The sequence below is a fragment of the Danio rerio genome, chromosome 23 (assembly GCF_052040795.2).
Source record: "Danio rerio strain M-AB ecotype USA chromosome 23, GRCz13ab, whole genome shotgun sequence".
Classification (NCBI taxonomy): Eukaryota; Metazoa; Chordata; class Actinopteri; order Cypriniformes; family Danionidae; genus Danio; species Danio rerio.
The window spans coordinates 24,679,166-24,702,552 of record NC_141043.1 but is presented as its reverse complement, the minus strand read 5'-3'; the positions used below and the strand labels follow the sequence as shown (position 1 = coordinate 24,702,552).

The 23,387-nt window shown below is 35.6% G+C and overlaps 1 protein-coding gene across 46 annotated transcripts in view; it reads right to left on the bottom strand.

The window, feature by feature from the left end:
• The window catches only part of arhgef10lb (Rho guanine nucleotide exchange factor 10 like b), a 101,255-nt gene that overhangs the window by 8,025 nt on the left and 69,843 nt on the right, over window positions 1-23,387 (bottom strand). For all 46 annotated transcript variants that reach the window (XM_087307076.1, XM_087307087.1, XM_087307056.1 and 43 more), the window contains 4 exons: window positions 9,668-9,754; window positions 6,095-6,309; window positions 5,787-5,944; window positions 234-376 (listed from right to left, as the gene is read on the bottom strand). In XM_087307076.1, coding sequence (XP_087163202.1) covers window positions 234-376; window positions 5,787-5,944; window positions 6,095-6,309; window positions 9,668-9,754 — 603 coding nt within the window. The remainder of the gene's footprint in view (window positions 1-233; window positions 377-5,786; window positions 5,945-6,094; window positions 6,310-9,667; window positions 9,755-23,387) is intronic.

Genomic DNA, 23,387 nt, shown 5'->3' with positions numbered 1-23,387 from the left:
GGCACTGGAAGCCGTCTTAACCGGGAAACCAAATGTAAAAGTCTGAAATAAAAGAATCATTTCAAGCTTTGCTAAACCGACCTTTTGTTACGGAAGAGATCTTTGATTGTGATGGGACGAATAACTCTTTTGACTCAAAGCAGTTGCGCAGTGCGTCTGAAGACGGTAGAATCACATTGAAGGCATTTTCATTTCGCCTACGCGTTTTTTATGTCTGAAGTGTGAGTGTCTACCTGAGTCCTGAGAGAGGAGCCCTCAATCACAGACACCTGGTTGGCACAGCTGGCCCACACACACTGGTCGATTCGAAGCAGCTTGAGGATGGGCGCGTATCCAATAACCACATGTCTGCAGGAATCTGGATCCCACAGGCCTTCTGGAACCGCAAAATGCAAGCTGGAATTAGAGGTGCTACTGGAAACGGCTAATATTTGCACATATTTCACAATGTAGCATTAGATTCTGATACAGACTATTTAAAACAAAGAGAATTTCTAATATTTACTTCTATTTATATTTATTTTCAATTTCTTTAATTAGTAAAAAAAAAAAGCTTTTACTATGTTATCATAAGCACAATAAAACATTAATAATATGTGGCATTAATACTGTATAGATGCAGGAAAACATACAATTGAAGTCAGAATTATTGGCCCACCGCTGATTTTGTTTTTCTTTTTTAAATATTTCGCAAATGTTAATTAACAAGGTCACACTTTACAATAAGGTTCATTAGTTAATGTTAATTAATGCATTTACTAACATGAACAAACAATGAACAATACATTTACTACTGTATTTGTTCATGTTAGTTAACGTTAGTTAATGAAAATACAGTAGTTCGTTATTAGTTCATGTTAACTCATGGTGCATTAACTAATGTTAACAAGCATGGACTTGAATGATAATAATGCATTAGTAAATGTTCAATTATGATTAATAAATGCTGTACATGTGTTGTTCATGTTAGTAAATGCATTAACTACTGAAACTTATTGTAAAGTGTTACCATTATCAAATACAGGACATTTTTTTTCTTCTGGAGAAAGTCTTGTTTGTTTTATTTCGGCTAGAATAAAAGCAGTTTTAAATTTTTTAAACACCATTTTATGGACAAAATGATTAGCCTCTTTTGGGCAAATTTTCTTTTTTCAATAGTCTACAGAACTAACCATCGTCATACAATAAATTGCCTAATTACCCTAACCTGCCTAGTTAACCTAATTAACCAAGTTAAGCCTTTAAAAGTCACTTTAGGCTGTATAGAATTGTCTTGAAAAATATCTGGTCAAATATTATTTACTGTCATCATGGAAAAGATTAAATAAATCAGTTATTAGAAATGAGTTATCAAAACTATTATGATTGGAAATGTGTTGAAGAAATCTGTTCTCCATTAAACAGAAAGTGTGGAAAAAAATATAATTCAGGGGGGCTAATAATTACGACTTCAACTGCATGGGAACCTAGTAGTACAGGGTCTTTTTTTCATTAAAGGGGTACTTTACAGTAGCAGTATATAATCAAAGTAAGATATATGAAAAAATAACATGATTTTCTATACATGAAGCATGAGCACACATTGCTTTGCATCTTATAAACACAAGCAAGCCTTAAGTACACCCTGGACCACCCCTTTAAAGTAGTACAAGTTCTGAATTAATTGTATTTAATTGACTTTTCATAGTATGAAAAAATCATATCTCCTCTTTTTTTTCCAAAGAAAAAAAAAATGATACCATTTTGGAATGAAACAAACGCCATTAAAAAAACTAAGCAAATTCACAGAAGGCCATTAATGAATTTAGCTGGTAGTTTCAGACTTGAAAAATGCAAATGTCAAGTTCATTATCAATGAGGGACATGTAGAAAGCAGCAAATTACAGATTTAAATAAAAGGGTTTTGGGGAACTAACCTCGTAGGCTAAAAATGGTTACTATAAGAATAATAATTAATGCCTACATTTATTTAGCGCTTTTCTAGACAGTCAAATCACTTTACACATTAGGGGAAACCTCCTCATTCACCACCAGTGTGCAGCATCCACCTGGGTGACACAACGTCAGCCATATTGCACCAGATTGCATGTGTAATGTAGACAAATTATGATATGGTGATGGTTAGGAGGCCATAATGGACAGATTCTTGTAGACAAATTGGGACAGGATGCCGGGGTTAAACTCCTACTCTTTTTCAAAGAACATCCTGGGATTTTTAATGACCACAGAAGCAGGTCGCACACCAGAAGCGACATTTTTCAGCCGCGCCACAGAGCGCCATCTGATTAGTTTCATGTTAAATATCATTCGAATGTGTGCGTCTGGTGTGCGATATTTTAAACTGTCATGTACGCGCCGTGTCGCGGCGCCGAGCGGCGCTTCTGGTGTGCGACCTGCTAGAGAGTCAGGACCTCAGTTTAACGGCTCATCTAAAAGACGGAGCTCACTGAACAGTATAGAGTCCGCATCAATACACTGGGGTGTTAGGGCCCACACTGACCACAGGTAAAGCGCACCCCTGTTGTTCTCACTAACACCACTTCCGGCAGCAACCTAGCTTTCCCATGTGGTCTCCCATCCAGATACTGTTCAGATGCAACCCTGCTTAGCTTCAATGGGTGACCATATGAGGGTTGCAGAGAGCTAGCTGCTGGCCATTTTTTGAAGAAATATCCGAAAGCCAAAGGTCAATGCCTCAACCTACCCAGCAGTGCAGCTTTTGCAGATTGTATGAAATGATGAATGAGATAATAAAAATTTATATAAATTAGTCATCAGTCTCCATATTTACTAACAGCTTGGCAACTCCAGGTCAAATCCTCTTTTGGTGTTAAAAAATAATGTACTGATGTGTAATATTTGTTCTGAAAAAGGCATGGAAAAGGTGATTTTATTGCTAATGCATTTCTAAATGTTTTTTTTTCAGACACAATATTTCAATTATGCAATACAAATGAACAAGTTTTGCAATGGTGAATAAGCATACAGTATATACCATTAAAAAAAGCAAGTCAGCAGTTTTGTGCTTGACATCTTTTATCAGTAGGTTGACCTGCAGAACTTTCCACTTCCATCAACACTTTTACAAGACTGCACTCTCATGCTGACTTGTTTTAATTATTAAATCCACAAATTTTCAAAGCATAAAAATAGATTCAGTAGTTAAAAAACTGCCATCGTTTTTTGTTAAAATAAACTTGAAAATCAGCAATTAGATTGGACTGAAGGTGTATGCCTGTATATGAAAAAAATAGTTTGGATGTTCTGACATTGCTACTAGCAAAAAGATTCTGTGGACAGCCAAATGTTTTTGAAAGTTTTCAGAAGCTCTTTAGAAAAACTGGGATGGAGCGACACCATGGGGCTTTCAGCCTCGGGGTCTACGCAGCGTACTCTCACTGACAGAAAAATTACTTCCCTAGCTTATCAGGTCATTTTGCAGGAGGATGTAAGGTCATCTGTTTGTCAACTGGAACTCAAAAGTCAAATGATTCAACAGGACAGTGTTCTCAAGCACAAGGCTCTACATCGCCAACAAAAACAGCATCTGATGTGACCCAGTCCTGACCTCAATCTGACTGAGACGCTTTTGCTTGATCTCAGGAGAGATGTTCAAAAATACTGCTGAACTCAAGTCAATTTAGAAAGAGGAAACATTTTTCAACCCAGCCCAGTGAATCTTTATATTGTCAATCTAATAAAGATGAAATGATTTTGTGCTACTTCTTTAAGCAGATTTGTCTTTTATTGAAAATTAGATGCAATTTTTATTAATGTTGCAGAAATAAGTTGTTGCAGGGTGTGTATACTGTGTATATAAACAAAGGTGGGTTTTATTGTACAAACCAGTAATATACAAATCATAACCAATAATAGCCAGTCACTGAGCAATAGAGGAATTCATTTATTTGAGGAGACTTTTCTCCAGTCCATTTTTATTGACCCCTCACCAATCCCACAGCATGGTATAAACTCAATATGTTTAGGGGAGATGCCATGTTGAGCTCAAGTCATTTATAGGTTAGATTTTGTAATATTTGAGGTGTTTTTGTTTTATGGAATATTTTCTTTTTCTCTTTTTTTAGAAGGCACTGCCTCTTATTGAAGCCCGTTTCCACTACTGATTAAAAAAGGTAATTATTACTTTTTATCTCAAAATAATTATCAAATGACTTTTTTGCAATTTTTACATTTAAAATAAACTTGAAACTTTTTGTTATAGTGAGAATTTTGAGATATCAACTTACAATTGCAGAAAAAAATGGTCTTTGTGGTTTAGAATTTAAAAAAGCTACAAAAGTCTTTCTTACCTTCTTAAAGGTCCCATAAAGTTAAAATAAAGTTTTTTAAATGTTAGTATCAGTATTGTTTGTTTTTAGGATATCTATATGGTAGTGTGCTCCAAAGCAGTGACAAAATTTGCATTAAGAGCATATAAAACTGATAAAACCATGTAAGGGGCCGATCACACCGAACACACTTTTAGCGTTGACAGGCGCCTTTTTTGAATGATTTATCAATGGCCACAAGCGTTTTGCGTGCTGCTTATGCACCATGTGTGCCTCACATTATAACCACCTGCTATGCCTCGAAATTTTTGCTGTTGCGCGCTGAGCTCGCAGTTGAAAAACAACTCTGAGCGGAAAAACCGTGTTACATCAGTCGTGTCTCTTTTATTCTCCAATCAAATGGAAGCAGATGTGGGGTTTCTGTTGAGGTGACAGTGTTTCTGTTGTCAAGACGATTACAGAGATTTTTGAAGATGGACTAGTGGTTTCTTTTTTGAGTTGTCCGGAGCTGTATAAATCACACAATATTATTAAATATTAAAATTATACCAATATCAACAGCAACACTCACACACAACAGGCAGCTGAATCAGTCGTTGCCTAGTGACATAAAAAGGCACACTGCGTTGCTTTTTTTGTCAACAAAAAAGGCAGTGCACCTCGTGTTTTTAGAATGTAAAAGTGCATACAGTGTCATTGGCCCCTAAGGCTTATTTGTCGCTTCCGCCTAAATGGATCAACGTTTTTTTTTTTCACGTGACTCCATACTTTTTTTTCATATGTGTTTTTAAGCTTTATAAGTTTCTTATCTAATCGTGACCAATCAAATGCTCTTCACATTTGGTGTGCTTGAGCTCAACTACCCTCACTGGCAGAGCGTTGATAAAGAAAATGCTATTGGCTGTTTTATAAAAAGGGGCGAGGCTACACTATGTCCCATCCTCTCTTCGTGTTTTGGTTGAGATTGTGTCAAACATTGAATAAAAATCCTGCATCTGTAATCCAAAAATGAATCCAAAGTACAAAATATGATGATAATAATAATAATAATAATAGCAATAATAATAATAATAATACATTTTATTTTTTAATGCACTTTTCTAAAACCCAAAGCCCTACAACAACAGAGAACATGCAATAAAATACAAGGATACTTAGCAAAATTCTAAAATATCAACACATTAAAATTATCCAGAATCATAAAAATTATAAATTAAAATTATATTATTTAAATTATAGAATTATATTATTTAAATTATAGAAATTATATCAGAAAATGCAGATTCTGTAATCATTTACTCAACCTGATTTCTTCTGTCGAACACAAAATAAAATACCAGAACATTGGTGATAACCAACAGCTGACCAAACCTTTTCTTATCCTTCTTTAATGAAAAATCTTACAGTTGTGAGTCAAAATAAGAGTGAAGTGATGTCTAAGTTTTTGTTTTAAGGTAAACCAGCCATACATTTGCATTAAAATTGTAATTTTCATACCTCCACTTTTTCTGTTGTAAACTGCAACTTTTCCATTACTCAGCCCAGCGAAGAGAAAGTTGCCTAAGTGTTTCAGACACAGAACGTGGCAGCGCTCGGGGTTACAGAATGTTAGCAAACACTGAGCAGCGGTGTCCACACTCCCATAAACCATGATGCTAGAGAAAGCACACACACGCACACACATACATAATCAAAAGCTTTGCCTGAAAAAAATAAGCAAATTAATTCAGCCTTTCTGCATCGAATTAGCAAAGTAAACAAATTTTTCCACACCAGTACAGGTACGTATATGCACAATGACTCACTTGCCATCCAATAATCCTACACAGATGGTGTTGCCGATCTTGGAAGGAACTTCAGAGGCCTGAGTTTCCTGTTCTTCCTCGGTGCTGGGCTCTGTGATATACTCCAGACAAAGCACCTGGGAACCGAGAGAGAAACTCTTGACGGAGCGTGGAGTGGGTCTGTTGAGGGAGAAAATCTCCACCTGCCCATGAGAGTCATCACCCCTACTAGCCACCTGCACAGTCGAAGAGACAACAAAAAGAAAACAAACATGAGAAAGAGGACATCCAGTGCCTCAATTCACTGAAATGGCCCTCTGAGAGGCTGCAGGCAAAAAAGCTGGAAGAAGAAAAACGTGAAAGCACAGCCATGAGATAAATGATTTATAGAACGCCTTTTGATGTGGAAGACTTGATGTTTGTTTCTAGAGCTGCCTTTCGAGAAACTTTTAATCCTGCTTGCTTCTTTCTTTTAAATGTCGATCAAGCTATTCTAACAGTGTTTTTTAGGCAGTGCTCCTGCTACCATCACTTACCTCTGCTGGAAAATCTCTGTAAGTCAAAAGAAGACTATAAGAGAAGAGTACATTTCAATGCAGGAGTTGTGATTCAGTCTGATTTGAGAGATGATTTATGGTTTGGAAAGTTTTATATTGCAAATTAAACAAGTTAGATTTCTGGGCCTGTCCTAATACTAATACTTTAGAGCAAGTGTACACAACAGAAAGTTAATTCAATTCAATTCAATAGGCTATATGCACACAGACTTTTAATGTTTAGCCAGGCAACCCAAGGGCTTCCAGTGAATTGTCTTTGCATTACAACATTGTCACGTTTAAGATCTGATTTCTTAAAAAATCTGTGATCTTCACTGCATGTTATACAATATGAAGTGGGTCTCAGATCGGACAAAAAGCACTGCATTAAATTACATTTCCCACCACCATGTCTTTAAAATATGACCGTTTATTTTACTCTAGTATTTTCAATGGAATTAGTGGTTACAACAGCCATTCATCTAATTTTACACTTGAACAACTAAATGAATGCTTAAGTCTATTTAACTGAATGTATTGTAATTAAAGTACAACATCGATGCTGTAAAAACAACCTTGTGAAATGAAAAATAGCCACAGTAAGCTTTCACCGGTTAAGACCAAGACCAAGTTTGGCTATAAAACTCTAGATGTGCATGGAGCCCATTCATGTTTAATCAACAATGTAGATTGTGTCAAAGCAGCTTAACATAGAAGTTCTAGTAAACTGAAACTGTGTCAGTCTAGTTTTCAGAGTTGAAGTTCAGTTTCGTTTAGTTCATTGTGGTTTGATTTTTACTGCTGAAAGTCCAAACACTGAAGAGCAATACATCCATGCACAGCTTCAGAAGTCCCAAACCAAGCAAGCCAGTGACGACTGGGCAAGGAACAAACTTCACCAATTGACGGAAGTGAAGAAAAAAAAAACCTAGAGAGAAACCAGACTCTTTTGGGCATGACCATTTTTTCTCTGGCCAAACTTCTTGTGCAGAGCTGCAGTCTCTGCGCTGGGGGCTGGAGAATGCATGACATCCATCATGGAGAACTGCAGGTGTGAGCTGGTCACCGGCGGGTGTTCAGGCTGGCCCATGGGATCAATGCGAAGACTCGTCAGACACTGCGGTCTCATGCTCTCCACTTCTCCATAATGCCACAGCATGAGCCCAGGATATGGGCTGGTCCAGTATTATGGATACCTAGGTGTAATTTCTTTACAGCTCTTGGATTGCATCAATGGTACTGTATAATCTCTAGGGGTCTCGGGATGAGTGTCCCCAGGTGGAAATAGAATGGAAAAATAGAGATGGAAATAGAAGTGTACAAAAGTGTCCAGGGCCCTTAACGCATTTATCCTGAGGTGTATTTGATATAAAATGGATCCCATCAATTAGATGTCTTTTGTATGTGTTGCATTAATGCTTAACTCCATCAGAGTTAATTTGAAAGTTGTTTGGTTTGATTAAATGTAATATATAATAAAAGTTTGGGTATTCTTAGGCAAAGCTGATTAATAAATGTTTAGTACATGGAAATAACATACTGGGAGGCTCAAACACCATTGCTTCCACCATTGTTTTTGAGTGTAAAATTCTGTTAAAAAATAGGCCAATTGGAACAATACTCAGACAATCCACAAAGGAACCCTTAGCCCCAGGCAGCGATTGATTGGCCGCAATGTTTCCTTAAGAGATTACAACAGTGATAATTTGGGGACTTTTATTTTGAAAATGAGACTGGAATCATAGAGCCCTTCAAAAAATGCAACAAGACATATGTCATACATATCTCTAGCATCAGTGTGTGTGTGTGTGTGCGTGTGTGTGTGTGTGAGTGCCAGGCAATCACACGAGATGTGAAGCATTAGAGCAGAGCTGATTAATATTCATGACCATTCCAAATATGGTCAAAGCAGATCTTTTCATTCTAGGGATTATTCCTGTGTTTATAAATGAGAATATTAAACATTTCTGGAGAAGATTTGCACTTATCTAGGCCACATAACTTCTATGATAGCATGGTTTATTTGAATAAACATGGCTTGATCTGTTTCTAGTTCACATCAAGATTCAGTTTGCAGTATTCACATTTTTTTTTTTATTAAAAATTTAGAGAATAGATTGCATAACTAGACAAATACACATGTAGGTATTAGGACTAGTGCAGTAGGTGACAAGTATGAATGAGTCGTAGAATAATTCGTCCAACCTATGCATTCAAACACTGGTTCATTCAGGTTAAAAACAAATGAACATACTAATAACTACACCTGCCATATTTGCACTTCACCTCTTGTCGACATCCCTTATTTCTTCAATTTGGCTGAAATGTGAATCACTAACACTATTGTTTTGTCCAATTTTTATTTGAGTTTGAGCAGAGCTTTATTTTTAATATTTTTAATACTTTGCATTTTTTATATAACAGTTTAGTAGTAATTTTTGTAACAATTCACCTAAACAGTTCATAAAAAAAAACATTTGCAAAAGTTTTACAAAATAAATAAAATATGCAACAATTTACCTTTGACTACCGACCTAAGTGTTATCTTTCTTGTTGTACTTACTGTACTATAAAATGTAATGATTATTCAATAGAACGGCACTCTTGCTTGTGTGATTAAAAATAAACTGAATACTGTGTATTGCTGAGGCCATAAAATTAAACTTAATATGGTGCAGCGCTTAAACCCTGCAAGGAATGATCCGTGCACTTTTTATATTGTGCCTTCGAGCAAGAGAACTATAAGTGGATAGAAAAACATCTGCTAAATGACTACTTAGTAAAATGTGATGAAACCAGCGGTGTGTGAAATTAGCATATCGTCAGTGAATTTAAACTTTGACTGTTCTCTGCTGTACTGGCCCGATGAAAGTCCTGGTCATTAGTAAACTATTGAAATGTTTATGTGGGTAATTTGTTTCCCCTCAGGTGCATCAGGGCTGAAGTGAGGAAAGTGGCCATCATCAGAGCTCTACAGAGACACACTGATGTTCCTGCACCAGTGGGAAGATTGAGTTATAAAGAAGAAAAGATGTTCTCACTGTCCAAATGTACGTACCCAGAGGTAGCCTTGAGGCAGGGATGTGCTGGCAGCAGAAAAACCAAGAAGAGCACAGTGGACTGGGTTATACAGGGCAGCCTGCAACTGCAAGAAAAAGAGAAGAGATCACTTTTGAAACTCAGCATTAAAATACAAAGCTTGGTAAGTTTAGCAAGAATTACACACACAAATTACTGTATGGAACAGTTTGTATTTGTACAAAGGTTGTGAGGTGACAAAAGGACAACACCAGTACCAGTATCACTGGGGTGAGGCTTTTTAAATTGTTTAAAAATTGTGCGCTATTTAAAGACTTTCACATTTAAATTAGTGACAACAATAGATACTCGCCCTGGTTGATGAGTCATTAGCTTCTGAAACTACCTGTCACCTACTTACGGATAAATGATATCTGACTTTTGCTGCTGATTTGTGATGGAACATGTTTAGTTTTATGTTGTAGTGTTTTATTTTTTTCGCCAGCATAACTAAATGACAGTGGTGGTGACACGATGGGCAAGTGACTAAAGCAGTGTTGTGGCTTAATCAGGGGCGGATTTAACCAATAAGCAAGGTAAGCAGCCACTAAGGGCCTCAGGAAATTAGAGTGCCCTCTAATAAATAAATACCTAGAATTATACCAATAAATTATAAAAAATACCATTTTCTATGGTATTTTGTATGGTGAGGGTCTAAAAATATGAATTTGAATGTAATTACTACATCTGCACAAATGTGTTCCCCACCCTTAACCATGGACCAGTCTAACTGTCAAATCAGTAAAGATTCAGTTTTAAAAACGAAAGTTATTTTTAGTTCTGAATTCATTTTTAAGAAAACAAATCAAACATTTAAAAAGTTTTACAAGATGTCACAAGATGCTTTACATGTTATTATTATTTTGCATTAAGATTAAATGTAGAAAAGGAGACTAAGTGGTATAAAAAACAGCAAAATAAACAAAAATAATTTAAAGTACAAAACGTGGATTTTAGAACTTTTGGGCCCCATGGTTGGAATTGCTCAGGGCCCCCATATCACTAAATCCACCCCTGGGCTTAATACTGTTATCACCACTATTACAGCAAACATAATGTTTACTGAACACATACAGTGTACATACAGAACTCCCAAGATCAATCTTTCAGCCTATGCTTTTTTTAGTTAATGCATAAATTAATAAATGAACAAATATTTACTAGACTTAATAAAGCAGCTCTGTGTTTTATTGCTTTCTATAACAAAGTCTCATTTTTCAAATTACAACAATAATTGCTACTCTACTACGAGCTATTGCACCAAATACATATGAATGAACATTTCAAATCCAATCCAATCATTTATCAATATTCCAACCATGGAAAGACTGGTAGCGTTTAGTAATGTGTAAGCAATAAAGTTTCTTTATACACAGTAGTCAACATTTGAAGTGAATAAAAAAATAAATATAAAGCTGTCCAAAGACCATAATGGGTGTTTTTTAATAGCTTTTGGGCAACTTTGATGATAATCAAAGTACTTTGGTGATGATCCACTTCAAATGTTGACTACTGTAATTTACAAAAAGGTATTTTTAGATGCAAAATTGGTAAACCACTGTTTAAAGGGGACCTATGATGCAAAAATCAGTTTTATAAGGGGTTTAAACACAGTTATGTGGCAACAGTGTGTGAATATAGCCAGCATCTAACGTTAAACAATAATTAATCTTTTTTTTTTATAATCACACTTGATAAAAACAGAGTGCAGAAACACGTTGACTGACATTCTTCCTTTGTATATGTTATTATTGGGGGAAAGCCACACCCATTAGTGATAATCTCTGCCGCATTAGCATAGACAGCCCTAGAATTGGAATGTCTTTATTGTCCCCAAAGGGCAATTAGGTTTACAGCAATAGCAGGCAGTCAACAGCAACAGGTCACATTTGACAACATAAAAGTACCAGTAAACAATAAAAAAATCATAATCAAGTTAAAAACAAACAAACAAAAACAAATAAACATACAACTTAAAGCTTGTTAAATAACCCAAATGCAGTTGGAACAAGTTAATGCATTAATGTTGGACCTTGTCTGTCGAGAATAAGTATACCTTTTTCCTGATGGCATGATGCATAACTTTGAATAAAGTGGGAGGTTCTCAACTGCTAAAATAGACATAGCCCTCTTCATGACTCTCACCTCATACACAGAGATAGAGATTTTACTGAGTGCGTTTTTACTTGTCACCCTCAAATTACCATACCAGCATATTACTGCAAAAGTTAAAAGAGACTCAGTAAAAGAAGAATAAAATGTCCTAAGAAGAAGCCTATCCACATTAAATCCTTTCAACTTCCTCAAGTAAAGCTGGAGCCAATAGTGTAGTGGTTAGAGTGTCGACACATGGGACTCCGGTGCTCACAGCGACCCGAGTTCGATTTCCACCTCGATCCTTTCCCTCTATCTGCTCCCAACATGTTCCTGTCAATACTCTCTACTGTCCTATCCATTAAATGTAGTAGTAATAGTAGCATTAGAAATAGAGTTACAGCGAAAATTAATAAGCATCTCTAGCCCTGAGTGAGAAGCAGCCATCCACTATTAGTTTCTGCATCATACCTGCTGTAGATAATGTCAGCGGTTGTCTCCAAAGATTGCCTTCTTCTGAGACACTTCTTTCACATTTTCAGTTTTTCACAGAGATAACTCTAGTACTAGATGCACAGGCATTTGTAGCTCCTCCCTCTTTCGAAAAGAACACAATCTTATTTGAATTTAAAGTAACAGTAACCAAAATGACACAATTTAGATAAAAGCCTAAAAGGGATAGCTTTAAAAGAGTTGTATGTGTTGTATTTAGAGCTAAAATCTCACAAACATACTGTAGGGACATCTCTAGGAACAAAAAGGAGGCATAAAAGGAGTCACGTTTAATAAAAAGAGGGAAAAATATTAAATTTTTAAATCAATTTGCTGTTTTTCTACCATGCTGCAATATTAAAAACATTTTAAACAGTCTGTCATGTTTGTGTACTGTTGCACCCCTTTCTTTTCGGAATCCAATTTTAAACTCACTTTGTATGTCTCAGTAATTCTGCTTCTGGATAACTGTAGTGAACCATTCTGGCACAACTGCACTTTTATTCTGCATACTAACAAGAAATCAGCTAAATTTTGAGTCAGTCTACAAAAAAGTCAAGACATTATTCTGTTTACTCTCAACATAAGCATCTTGAGGCTTCATTTCATCAGAGTGTGCTTTAAAAAATAGCCTGCTTCTGACAACAGGAATACCTGATAATAATCAAAATGCCAACAAGTCACTCAAACCTTAAGCTTCTGCTCAGAGAACTGTCAGTTTGCTCAATGCATGGGTAAAAATATAATTTAAACTTAATCCCGACCAATTGTAGAATATATAGCTGTATCTGCAAGCATATTACTGGGACAAAAATGGCCGCAAAGTGAACTGAACTACATGAAAAGAAAATTTTTATTTTAGGACAGGTTCCTCATGCAACTGTGTTGAATGCACATTTTGTTCTAAAACACGATCAGTAAAGCAACAGAAGGATCAAAGAAGAAAAAAATTTTTTTTTTTGCATGTTCAGAAAGCCATCCGAGAGCCAAAGGATTATCTAAACTACAGAACAGAATTACACTTTTATTTATTTATTTAGGATTGAAGGCTGTAAATGGGGCATGATAAATATGATGCGCATCTTTTGATTCCCCCTGTTTCAAAATGAGACATGCAGAAACTGCTATTCGGATTTTTGCAGTTCATTCCACATTGTTTCAGGGCAGGGAAAGCACAGACTCTACAAATCGTACACATTTTGCCATCCATGTTTTTGGCAGCAGTGGTGACACTCATTGCTGCACATTTAAAAGAACTGGTGACCGCGGCCAGAATTTGGCTTAAGAAAAAAAAATAAAAGAAGTTAATTGACTGCGGGGTGTTTTGGCTCAAATCAGACAGGCATAAGGTTGTTAAACAGCCATTGCGTTCCACATGTAATTTATGCATAAGCCAGACAGACTATTATTCCAGGTTTAATCATCAGCGGCCCATATGGCTGGTGACAAATGCACCCCTGCCAACACTGTGTTAATCTTAATAAAGGGTTCACTGTTTACCACAGCAAGACAACACATCAATCAGCACGTACTGTAGTAACCTCATAGTATTTGATTACAGCCGCTTATAATTACAGTGCATCGCTATTATACGACAAAGGTTTTGAGCGTTTTGTTTTCAGCATAATAGTATGCTACAGTATGAATGAATTTTCATGTCATGGTGTATCTAATTAAGTTGAACATGGCACAAAATACAGAGAAATGTAGCATGCTTCGGGGCAACTATTAAAGAAAAAATTCACAGAACAATTAAATAATTTGGACTGCTTTATTTTGAACAATGTTAACAATGTCACTTCTGTGAAGTTTATAATGACAGGAATTTGAGTAGATAATCACTGAATGTATATTTTCAGTAAACTTCATGCAGTACCTGTCTGAGACTATCACCAATGTGAAAGGCTTCTATTTTTTACTTATTTTTTTCATTTTTAGAAGCTGAAAAGATGGCAATTATTTTTTTTTTCCAAGTACTTAAGACATTTCCTGTTATTGCATTTTATGCTCCCCATTAGTTGAGACCGTGATTTAACCTCGGTGATGGCAGTGGAGTGCAGACGTAAACAACATTTTGTTGTTTTCTGCTTTTAGCTCTGACAAAGCTGTAAAATACATTTGTACAAGTTGTCCCAAACATCTTTATTATATTATAAATGATACAATTTATTTATTTATTTATTTTTGTTTATTATTTTTATTGTTAACTAATTATAGTAATTAAATATTTATTGACCGAAAATAAGACAAATTAGCTATTCTAATTAATTGTCAATCATATCTAAACAACCAGACAAAATAATAATAATAATAATAATAAATTAAAAAGCAAATTGTTATTGTTGAACACCAAAACATCATTCTACAAATCCTGCTATTTATTTTTTTTACTAAAGGTCAGCATGAAGTTTATAATGTGCTATGCTATCCTATGCTATAATAATAATATAATATAATATAATATAATATAATATAATATAATATAATATAATATAATATAATATAATATAATATAATATAATATAATATAATATAATATAATATATTGAAATATATTCATTCATTTTTTTTTCAGCTTTGTCCCTTTATTAATCTGGGGTCGCCACAGCGGAATTAATCGCCAACTTATCCAGCATATCTTTTGCACAGCGGATGCCCTTCCAGCTGCAACCCATCACTGGCAAACATCCATACACTCTCATTCACACACATCATACACTACAGACAATTTAGTTTACCCAATTCACCTATACCATGTCTTTGGACTTGTGGGGAAATATAGAGCATCCAGAGGAAACCTACGCGAACACGGGGAGAACATGCAAACTCCACACAGAAACGCCAACTGACCCAGCTGAGGCTCGAACCAGCGACCTTCTAACTATATAATATAATATAATATAATATAATATAATATAATATAATATAATATAATATAATATAATATAATATAATATAATATAATATAATATAATATAATATAATTATAATACACGCAAGGTTGCTTTACAAGTTAGACTGAAAAACATAACATAACATATATAGCATGGCATAACAACATAAACATCAATAATAGGGGGTGTCTTGTGAGGTTGCAATTTACAGTCAGAGAGCTGAAGAGTAATAATCAGATAAAAAAGTGCTTTTAAAAGGCTCTGAAGGAGAAAAGGATGAAGCTGCTTTTTGGAGGTCATGGGGAACAGCATCATACAATCTGTGATATACAGCACTGACAAACCTACAGTAGCTCCCTACTCAGCAGACAACAATTAGGAGTGGCTAACAATACATTACTAAGATCATAAGGAACAGTCCAGAAGTCCAGATAAGTCAGTAGGTCCAATTATAGGAAGTGCTAAATAGGTGAGAATAAGTGATAATGTAATATAATATAAAAGAATGAAGAACCAACCAACCAACAGACGAATAATTCACTTCATTAACATCGTATCACTAATAATTGAATCATTCACCATTGTATCATTCATCAGCTACTTCAGACCAGCAACACAACATCTAAGAAACTGGGCAGCTTTTATTTGTTATGTAATGAGACGTCATTTGGTTTTCATGACACATTAGCCTATAGCGCAGCTGCATGGTAAGAGGATGACCCGTTTGGTTGTGTTTGAGGGATCTTGAGTTGGATCTTGCGTGGGAATGGCAGGCTGGCGCTGTCCCTCTCCTGCTGTGAGCCTGATGCTCGGAGCTCTGATGTGCAAAACTCGCTCTTCCTGGATATGCACAGTGGGAATGGAGCCCCGTTTCATCTTAAGCAATCTTTTGGGGCCAAGACTTTTATTCACATTTTCCACTCCATAGAAAAAAAACACAGCCGAGAATATTTAATATGTACATGAATTAGCCCACTGGAATTATTTATATACAAGGTTCTGTGTCAGGCTTGTCGCTTTCCTGCAGAATGGGCTGAAAACTTGTGCTGATGTGTTTTACTGTAGCATCTTTTTTTAAAAGTCTCCTAAATTAAAGATTTTCTTAGTCAGTTTTTTATGGGCATCAAATGCCTTTTGGCATCCAAATGACATTTTAAGGTGTTTTATTTTTCAGATTTTATCAATATGTGTATGCAGTTTTCAAATAATACATATTTTTAAAGGCTGCTTTCTCAAAATGAGTATTTGCTTTAGCACTGAGTCATAAACCTTCATTTTAAACTTCAAACTTATAAGACTCTATTTTAACGATCTTGGCGTAAAGTCTAAAGCATATAGCGTAAAAGTATTAAGTGTTTGTCCAAATGTACTTTTGCTATTTTAAGGATGAAACAATACACTCTGTGCGCTGGCGCATGGTCTAACAGGGTTGTGCTTATTCTCTTAATGAGTTATGGGTGTGTTTTAAACATAACGTGTATTAAACTAATTAGTCTCATCTCCCATTCCTTTTAAGAGTCAGTTGCATAGCGCCATGGCGCATTTGCTATTTATATGGCGGACTTTGAAAGTGGAAAAACTGAACGCTTCAATAGCAAGAATAGAGTTAAACATCATCTGCAGCGCGAGGATATGAATGAGCCTCCTTCATTCAGCCTCTTTACTTTCTCTTTATTTTACTTTTACTTTACTCCTTTACTTTCGTTTTGCAAGGAAACAATGTTGTACACACTTCACTGCAGACATCCATTATCCTACATATTTAATTTCATTTAAGCGCAAAGATTTGTTTCAAAACTATTTCTAATAGAATTTCTAATAAACTGAAAAAGCCATGTGGCATTAAACATGAAAATTTGAGTTGTGCTAGTCTAAAATAGCAACAAATCATGACAAACACATCTTGCGCCTTATTGTGTTGGGTGGATGTATAGGGCCTTAGAGTTAATACTTGAATTCTGTAGGTTTTCTCTCAGGGATAAATTCAGAAAATAATTTTTACTGAAATTAGACAACATTTTACGGAGCGAACATTTTAAAAATACTAAAAAAGAAAGTTATAGAGTGGTAAAAAGAGATTCCCAAAATGGTTTCTGTAAAAAAATATATATATATTTGACTCTAATAAAATAAATATGAATTTTGAACCTGACATCAAAAGTTCTGACTTTTGGGCTTGAAATGTATGCACATTTTATGAAACAAGGCATCATTTGCATATACAATTATAGAAAACAATTAACTAATACAAAAAAACGCTGTTTCTAAAGTGTGTTCACCCAAACTGCAAATGATTGTATTAATTATACCCTCATGTCTTCAGACCTTTGTTCATCTTAAGAACACAAATGAAGATATTTTAGATGAAACAGAGCTCTCTCATCCCCCAAAGACAGCAATGGTTCAGAAAAGAAAGCAAAAACATTTCATGCGACTTCAGTGGTTCAACTGTCATCATGTGTAGCTCTGTGTGTTTTGTGTGCTAAAAAACTGATAATGTCTTCTCTACCATGTCAAGACTGGGTACTTATTTACTACAGGCAACAACTAGGAGTCATAATACTCCTATTTAAAGCGTACTGTGGAAGTCATAGATTATTTAAGGTTAACAAAGTGGCTGTTACAGATTTTTGATGCAAAAAAAGTGTTCTTGGAAATTGCATGATTAGAGTTGATCTGAAGTCAAATGAAATGCTTTTGGTTTCTTTTTTGACTTTTAACCATCTCTGGGCTATTGATGTCTACTGAGGGTCATATAGCTCTTGGATCTAATCTAAAACATCTTCATTTGTGTACTGAAGATGTGCTGTGAAGATGTGCAAACATCTAAGGGTATTGAAACAACAGGAGAGCGAGTCATTGTTAACATAATTTAGATTTTTGGGTGAACTAAGTTTTCAATAAATCAATAAGCTGTGGAGGTATGGAGATAACTATTAGTTTTACCTTTTTCTGCTGCAGTGTCTCACTTTAATGACCTGACGACAGAATTTCATCTTATCATTAGCTCTTGTGTTGTGATAATATGGGGGTGGATGAGGATTTTATGAGAAGACATAGTTTAGACACCGCCACATTTGTCTCATGGGTGTTCGCTGCACTTCACACCACATAAGCATCCGCTTGTCTATTCCTGTGTCTTCTTCAGTGCCGCCGTGCTTTAATCTGCGGTAACGAATGTATTTTCCCCATGCTCTTCTTACCATCAAACATTTCCTGATAAAAAGTTTCCCCAATACAAGTGATATTTAAGAAAGCCTTCAGATCTACTCTGCCACAAACATACATTTACAAAAATATAACACACATTCTTCTAGTTGTACAGTATGCAAACGCTTCCCTTTTGAAGACGACAAGCCGTCCACTTCAGCTTTGGACTTTTTTTGGGAAAATAAACAAGATTACTCAACGGCGTGATTTAATTGGATTGCTCCTGCTTAGTCTGTAATGCTCTGAGAGAGAACAGTGCAAGCAAAGTGTCAGGATTGGTTAAAATGGGCCAGTTTGCTTTTGATGGCAGATGACGACATATCTATTATTCAAGCTAAAAGCCTCCACAATTTTATTTGGTAATAAAATGTATGAATTTATTACTGAAAGCATGCATTAAATCGATCAAAAAGTAAAAATGCTGTTAAACAGAAGTCCAACTGTTTAAAACATTCACAATACGACTACATACTTTTATGAACAGCAAATCAGCATTCCAGAATGATTTCTGAAGGATCATGTGACTGAAGTCTGGATCAATGACGCTGATAATACAGCTTTGAATCACAGGAATAAATGACACCCTTCTCTTTAAAATTAGATACTTCTGTTTAAAATTGCTGTTAAGAAAAAGCTGAATTAGTTTCATCATTGATAATATTGAATATTATCATGAGTGATGTCAGAAGGATCACATGAATAGGGACAAAGGGAAAAATGCTGAAAATACAATTTTGAATTACAAGGAGTAAACTACATTTTTACATTTATTGTAAAAAAAAATGTATTGTGAAATGTATGGTAAACATTGACAGCTGCTATTAGCAGAATTGTATCATAAAGAACATAGTACTAATATTTCAGTTTTACTGATGTAACTCAAATCCACACAAACACTAAATGCCACTATTGTATGAAAGTAATGACATGAAAATGTATTTGACAATTCTATTGAATAAAAACAATAGATCTCTGTGGAACTATGGCATAATGATTTGTGGCATGACAAAGTAAGTTTTTTCTTCTTCGAAAATTTTACCCATCACTCTACAATGAAATTAAGCTTGAGATCATGTACCTTGAGCTGCTTATATAACCTTTATTTAACCAGGTAATTTTACAATGACAACCTGGCCAAGAGGCAAAATGTAAAGCAGATACGAAGCAGCAGGGACATCATACAATAACACAAATTCAGATAATAACATATAAAACCAAGGAAAACTAAAAACAAGCACAGTGATCTTGTACTATTAACTGGAAAGATTTTTTTAAAGGATGACAGAGGAGTAAAAGTGTTGAGCTTTAAGGCCTACTGCAAGTGATTTCAAGCAGCATGCTTGAGTTGCACAAAATGGCAAAACTGCTGATGTTCCAGAACAGAAAGCTGAAAGCCACGTACTGTATAGATGAACAAAAGTTTGTTTTCAGTGTGAAAGCACCAAAAGATCTACCTCATTTTGTCATGACACATTTAGCATAGACCAGACAAATACTTAACTTTTAAAACATTGTGATATAAAGTGTTACTGCTTAAAGTTTTAATTTGGATAAAATAAACTCTACCCGTGTGGGTAGTGGGTAGCACGTTCGCCTCACAGCAAGAAGGTCGCTGGTTCGATCCTCGGCTCAGTTGGCGTTTCTGTGTGGAGTTTGCATGTTCTCCCTGCGTTCGCGTGGGTTTCCTCCGCGTACTCTGGTTTCCCCCACAGTCCAAAGACATGTGGTACAGGTGAATTGGGTAGGCTAAATTGTCCGTAGTGTATATGAGTATGTGTGTGTATGTGTGGATGTTTCCCAGAAATGGGTTGCGGCTGGAAGGGCATCCGCAGCGTAAAAACTTGCTGGATAAGTTGGCGGTTCATTCCGCTGTGGTGACCCCAGATTAGGGACTAAGCCGACAAGAAAATGAATGAATGAATGAATTTCGAGAGGAGCATGTGATATAATTGATCACGGCTGGTCTCTCAACTGTAATCATTAGTAAGCCATTGGGATCATTCCAAACTTACTATAAATAGCCCGACTAACATCACTCCCTCATCTTAATTTTTTGAAGAATCCCTCATCCACCCTTTCCTCTTTTACCAGGGGGAGCTCTCGAGAATTACCTAATCTCATAACCCCCTCACATGCTCATTGACCAGGCGGGAGCCCTGGGCTCAATTATTTCTGAGCTCAGGGTTCTCTCCTGGCACAGCATGCCAAACCTGCTATTTTTATCAAGCAACATCTAAGTAAAATAGATTGTTGTGACTTATCCATCATATGTCTTTTTTTTAAACCTATGTTTTCATCCAAAGATGCAAAATAGATATATGCGCAAAACTGGAATTTACCAGAAAATCCATCCAATAAGAGAACAAAAACGCCACTTGCTGATCAACTGGCACCAAATATCTAAAAGAAAAATGGAAAAGACGAAATGCAATGAATGCCCAGTTTTGGAGGCGCTCATGCTCTTTGGTGCACATCCGCTCAAGACAGTTCTGGGAGGTAATAATACTGAACCACTTTGATGACAGACTTTGACTGAGGGATTTTAAAATGACCATAACAACATTTCAGATCTAAATCTGTTTATTAATGCCATCCCATCACACCTGTTTTCGTCATCACATGACTTTTTTTAAAGTGCATGTTGAAATTTATTTTGTAAACTTCCATTCAAGTTTGTTTAATTGTATAAAAAGTGTGCATGATTTTAATGCACATTTTCAGAATTTATCTGCACCTTGGCTTTTCCATTAAGCATTTCTATGCAATATTCCAAAATGAGCTCAAAAGATGAATAGATGAAAACACAGCTACTGAAAGAAAGGAACATCAATATCAAACATTCCAGGGGACACTTTTCTAGTTAAGGGACACTTGTCTTGCAGTTATAGCCCTGCAGTACAGTCAAAAAGATCTGTTGCGACTTCAATGGAAACATTTCATTAATATATTTTAACTCCAAGTATTATATTCAGGCAAGCAGGTATATTGACCTTCATGGAAATGTTGTTATCAAAGCAAGGATTGAAATCAGCCGCAGAAACCATGTGATTTATGAAGATACTTCTCCTTGGGACTTGTACAGTGACACATTCAAACTCATTTTGGGCAAGGCTGGCACTGAAGTGCACTTCAAAAAGCATGATGACAGAATGCAGATGAAAGCAGATGCACATTCGCTAGGTTAAGACGAGGGTTTGTTCAGTACCAAAGAGAAGAGATGTATACACGCTTGGTGAATCACTCGCAGCTGACTGACTGAATGCAAATGTAGGCATAGAGAAAGCAAAGCCGTAGCTTTCGGGAGAAAGTTTGATTTGATCACAGACCAAAATACGAGGGACTATATTTAGGCCTTAATCTAAACTCTTTGCCAGCATCGAACAATGGGTCCAAAGACTGCAATGCTATGACTTCAAAGTAGTACACGTGGCAGGCAAAAGAACATCCACAAAACCACAAAAACAAGAAACATCAAAAACATCAGGTGCAGGATCAGGATAAGAGCGACACCCAAAGCAGCCAGAAGACACATCAGCCACACATCCCGAGCTGAGAGCGGTATGGAAAGCAATCATTAAAGGATGATTGCATCACATTTTGAGAATAGTAAAGTGGATGAACCGGCAGCAAATGAGCTGTGAAGCATCTGTCATGTTGCTTCCTATATGGCATACCCTTGATATAGGATGTTAAGGATTTTGGAAAGTACTGAGGCCATTGAAACAATCACTTCACAAGTAGACAAAGCTAATGAACAGATTTGTATTGTAATACAAATTTGTATTTTTTTTTCACAAAATATTTTTTAAAATTGTGAAATATTTTTTCTCAAAATTAAGTTACAGCATTAAAGCTAAAAAATACAAATAATTGGAGTGCATTTTTGTATTTGACAATGCAACAATGTTTATTTTAATTAGGTTCTGTTTATATTTGGCAATACGATGAATTTTGGTCGACACAAATTAGCACAAGTAGACAACGGCATGATTTTTAAAAATATATATTTATGTTGAGATCTATGAATTTAATAGATGCTTCTATCATCAGTCTTTGCTTTCTCAAGTAATTGAACCCATATCCTTGGCATTGCTACCGCCATGCTCAACTAACTGAGCTACAGATTTGCTGTTTTATCAATGGTGTAATGCCTCTATAATTATCTCTTGGTGTATAGCTGAACAGGGAATTCAAATTTGAAGAGAAAAGAGCTGATACTTTAAAACCCTGACAGCTGGCCTCTACAGTCTAAGTACCAATTCTGTTTTGTCCCCTGTCATAGACCCCTCATCTCTTGAAACAGCTTGGTAAAGGGTAGGCGTAAAAAATAGTCCCCAAAGAAATGGGAAAATAAGCACAAAACTGTAAGCAAACTGTTCATTTACATCATCCACACGTATTCATGTATATAGGCAGAAGAAAACAACATTTATTATTTAACATTTAGTTATTTAAATCTTAACGTTATGCATTGATACCAGACGTGCAGGAAAACATAAGCAAATTTCCTGCCACAAGGCTTTTATATGGGACATGGTATTCTGTCATTTCACCAGCTATCTGACATGAAAACATGATGTAAGACTATTGTGCATTCAGCTAATGGTGTAACTGTAGCGAACTGTAGAACATGACTGTGATTATGAACACCAGCTTGAAGAAATAAAATAAAATAGTATTTGTCATTAGATTTCTTATAGTTATGTAAATAAATCAAATCAAATACTTTTACATTTACTTTCATTTCTTCGAAGTAGGCTTAAAGTCCATATGAAATCAAAATAGTTTTTTAGATGTTAGTATCAGTATGTTAGTCTTAAGGATATTTGGAATCTAATGTGCTCCAAAACAATGACAAAATTTTACATTAAGAAGATATATATACATCAGAAGCTTGCAGTTTGTCACTTCAGCCAAAATGGATCAACAATTATTTTGATGTCACCTCAGTTTCTCATCAAATCGTCTGACCAATCAAATACAAACTAGTATCTGACATGTCCCACCTCC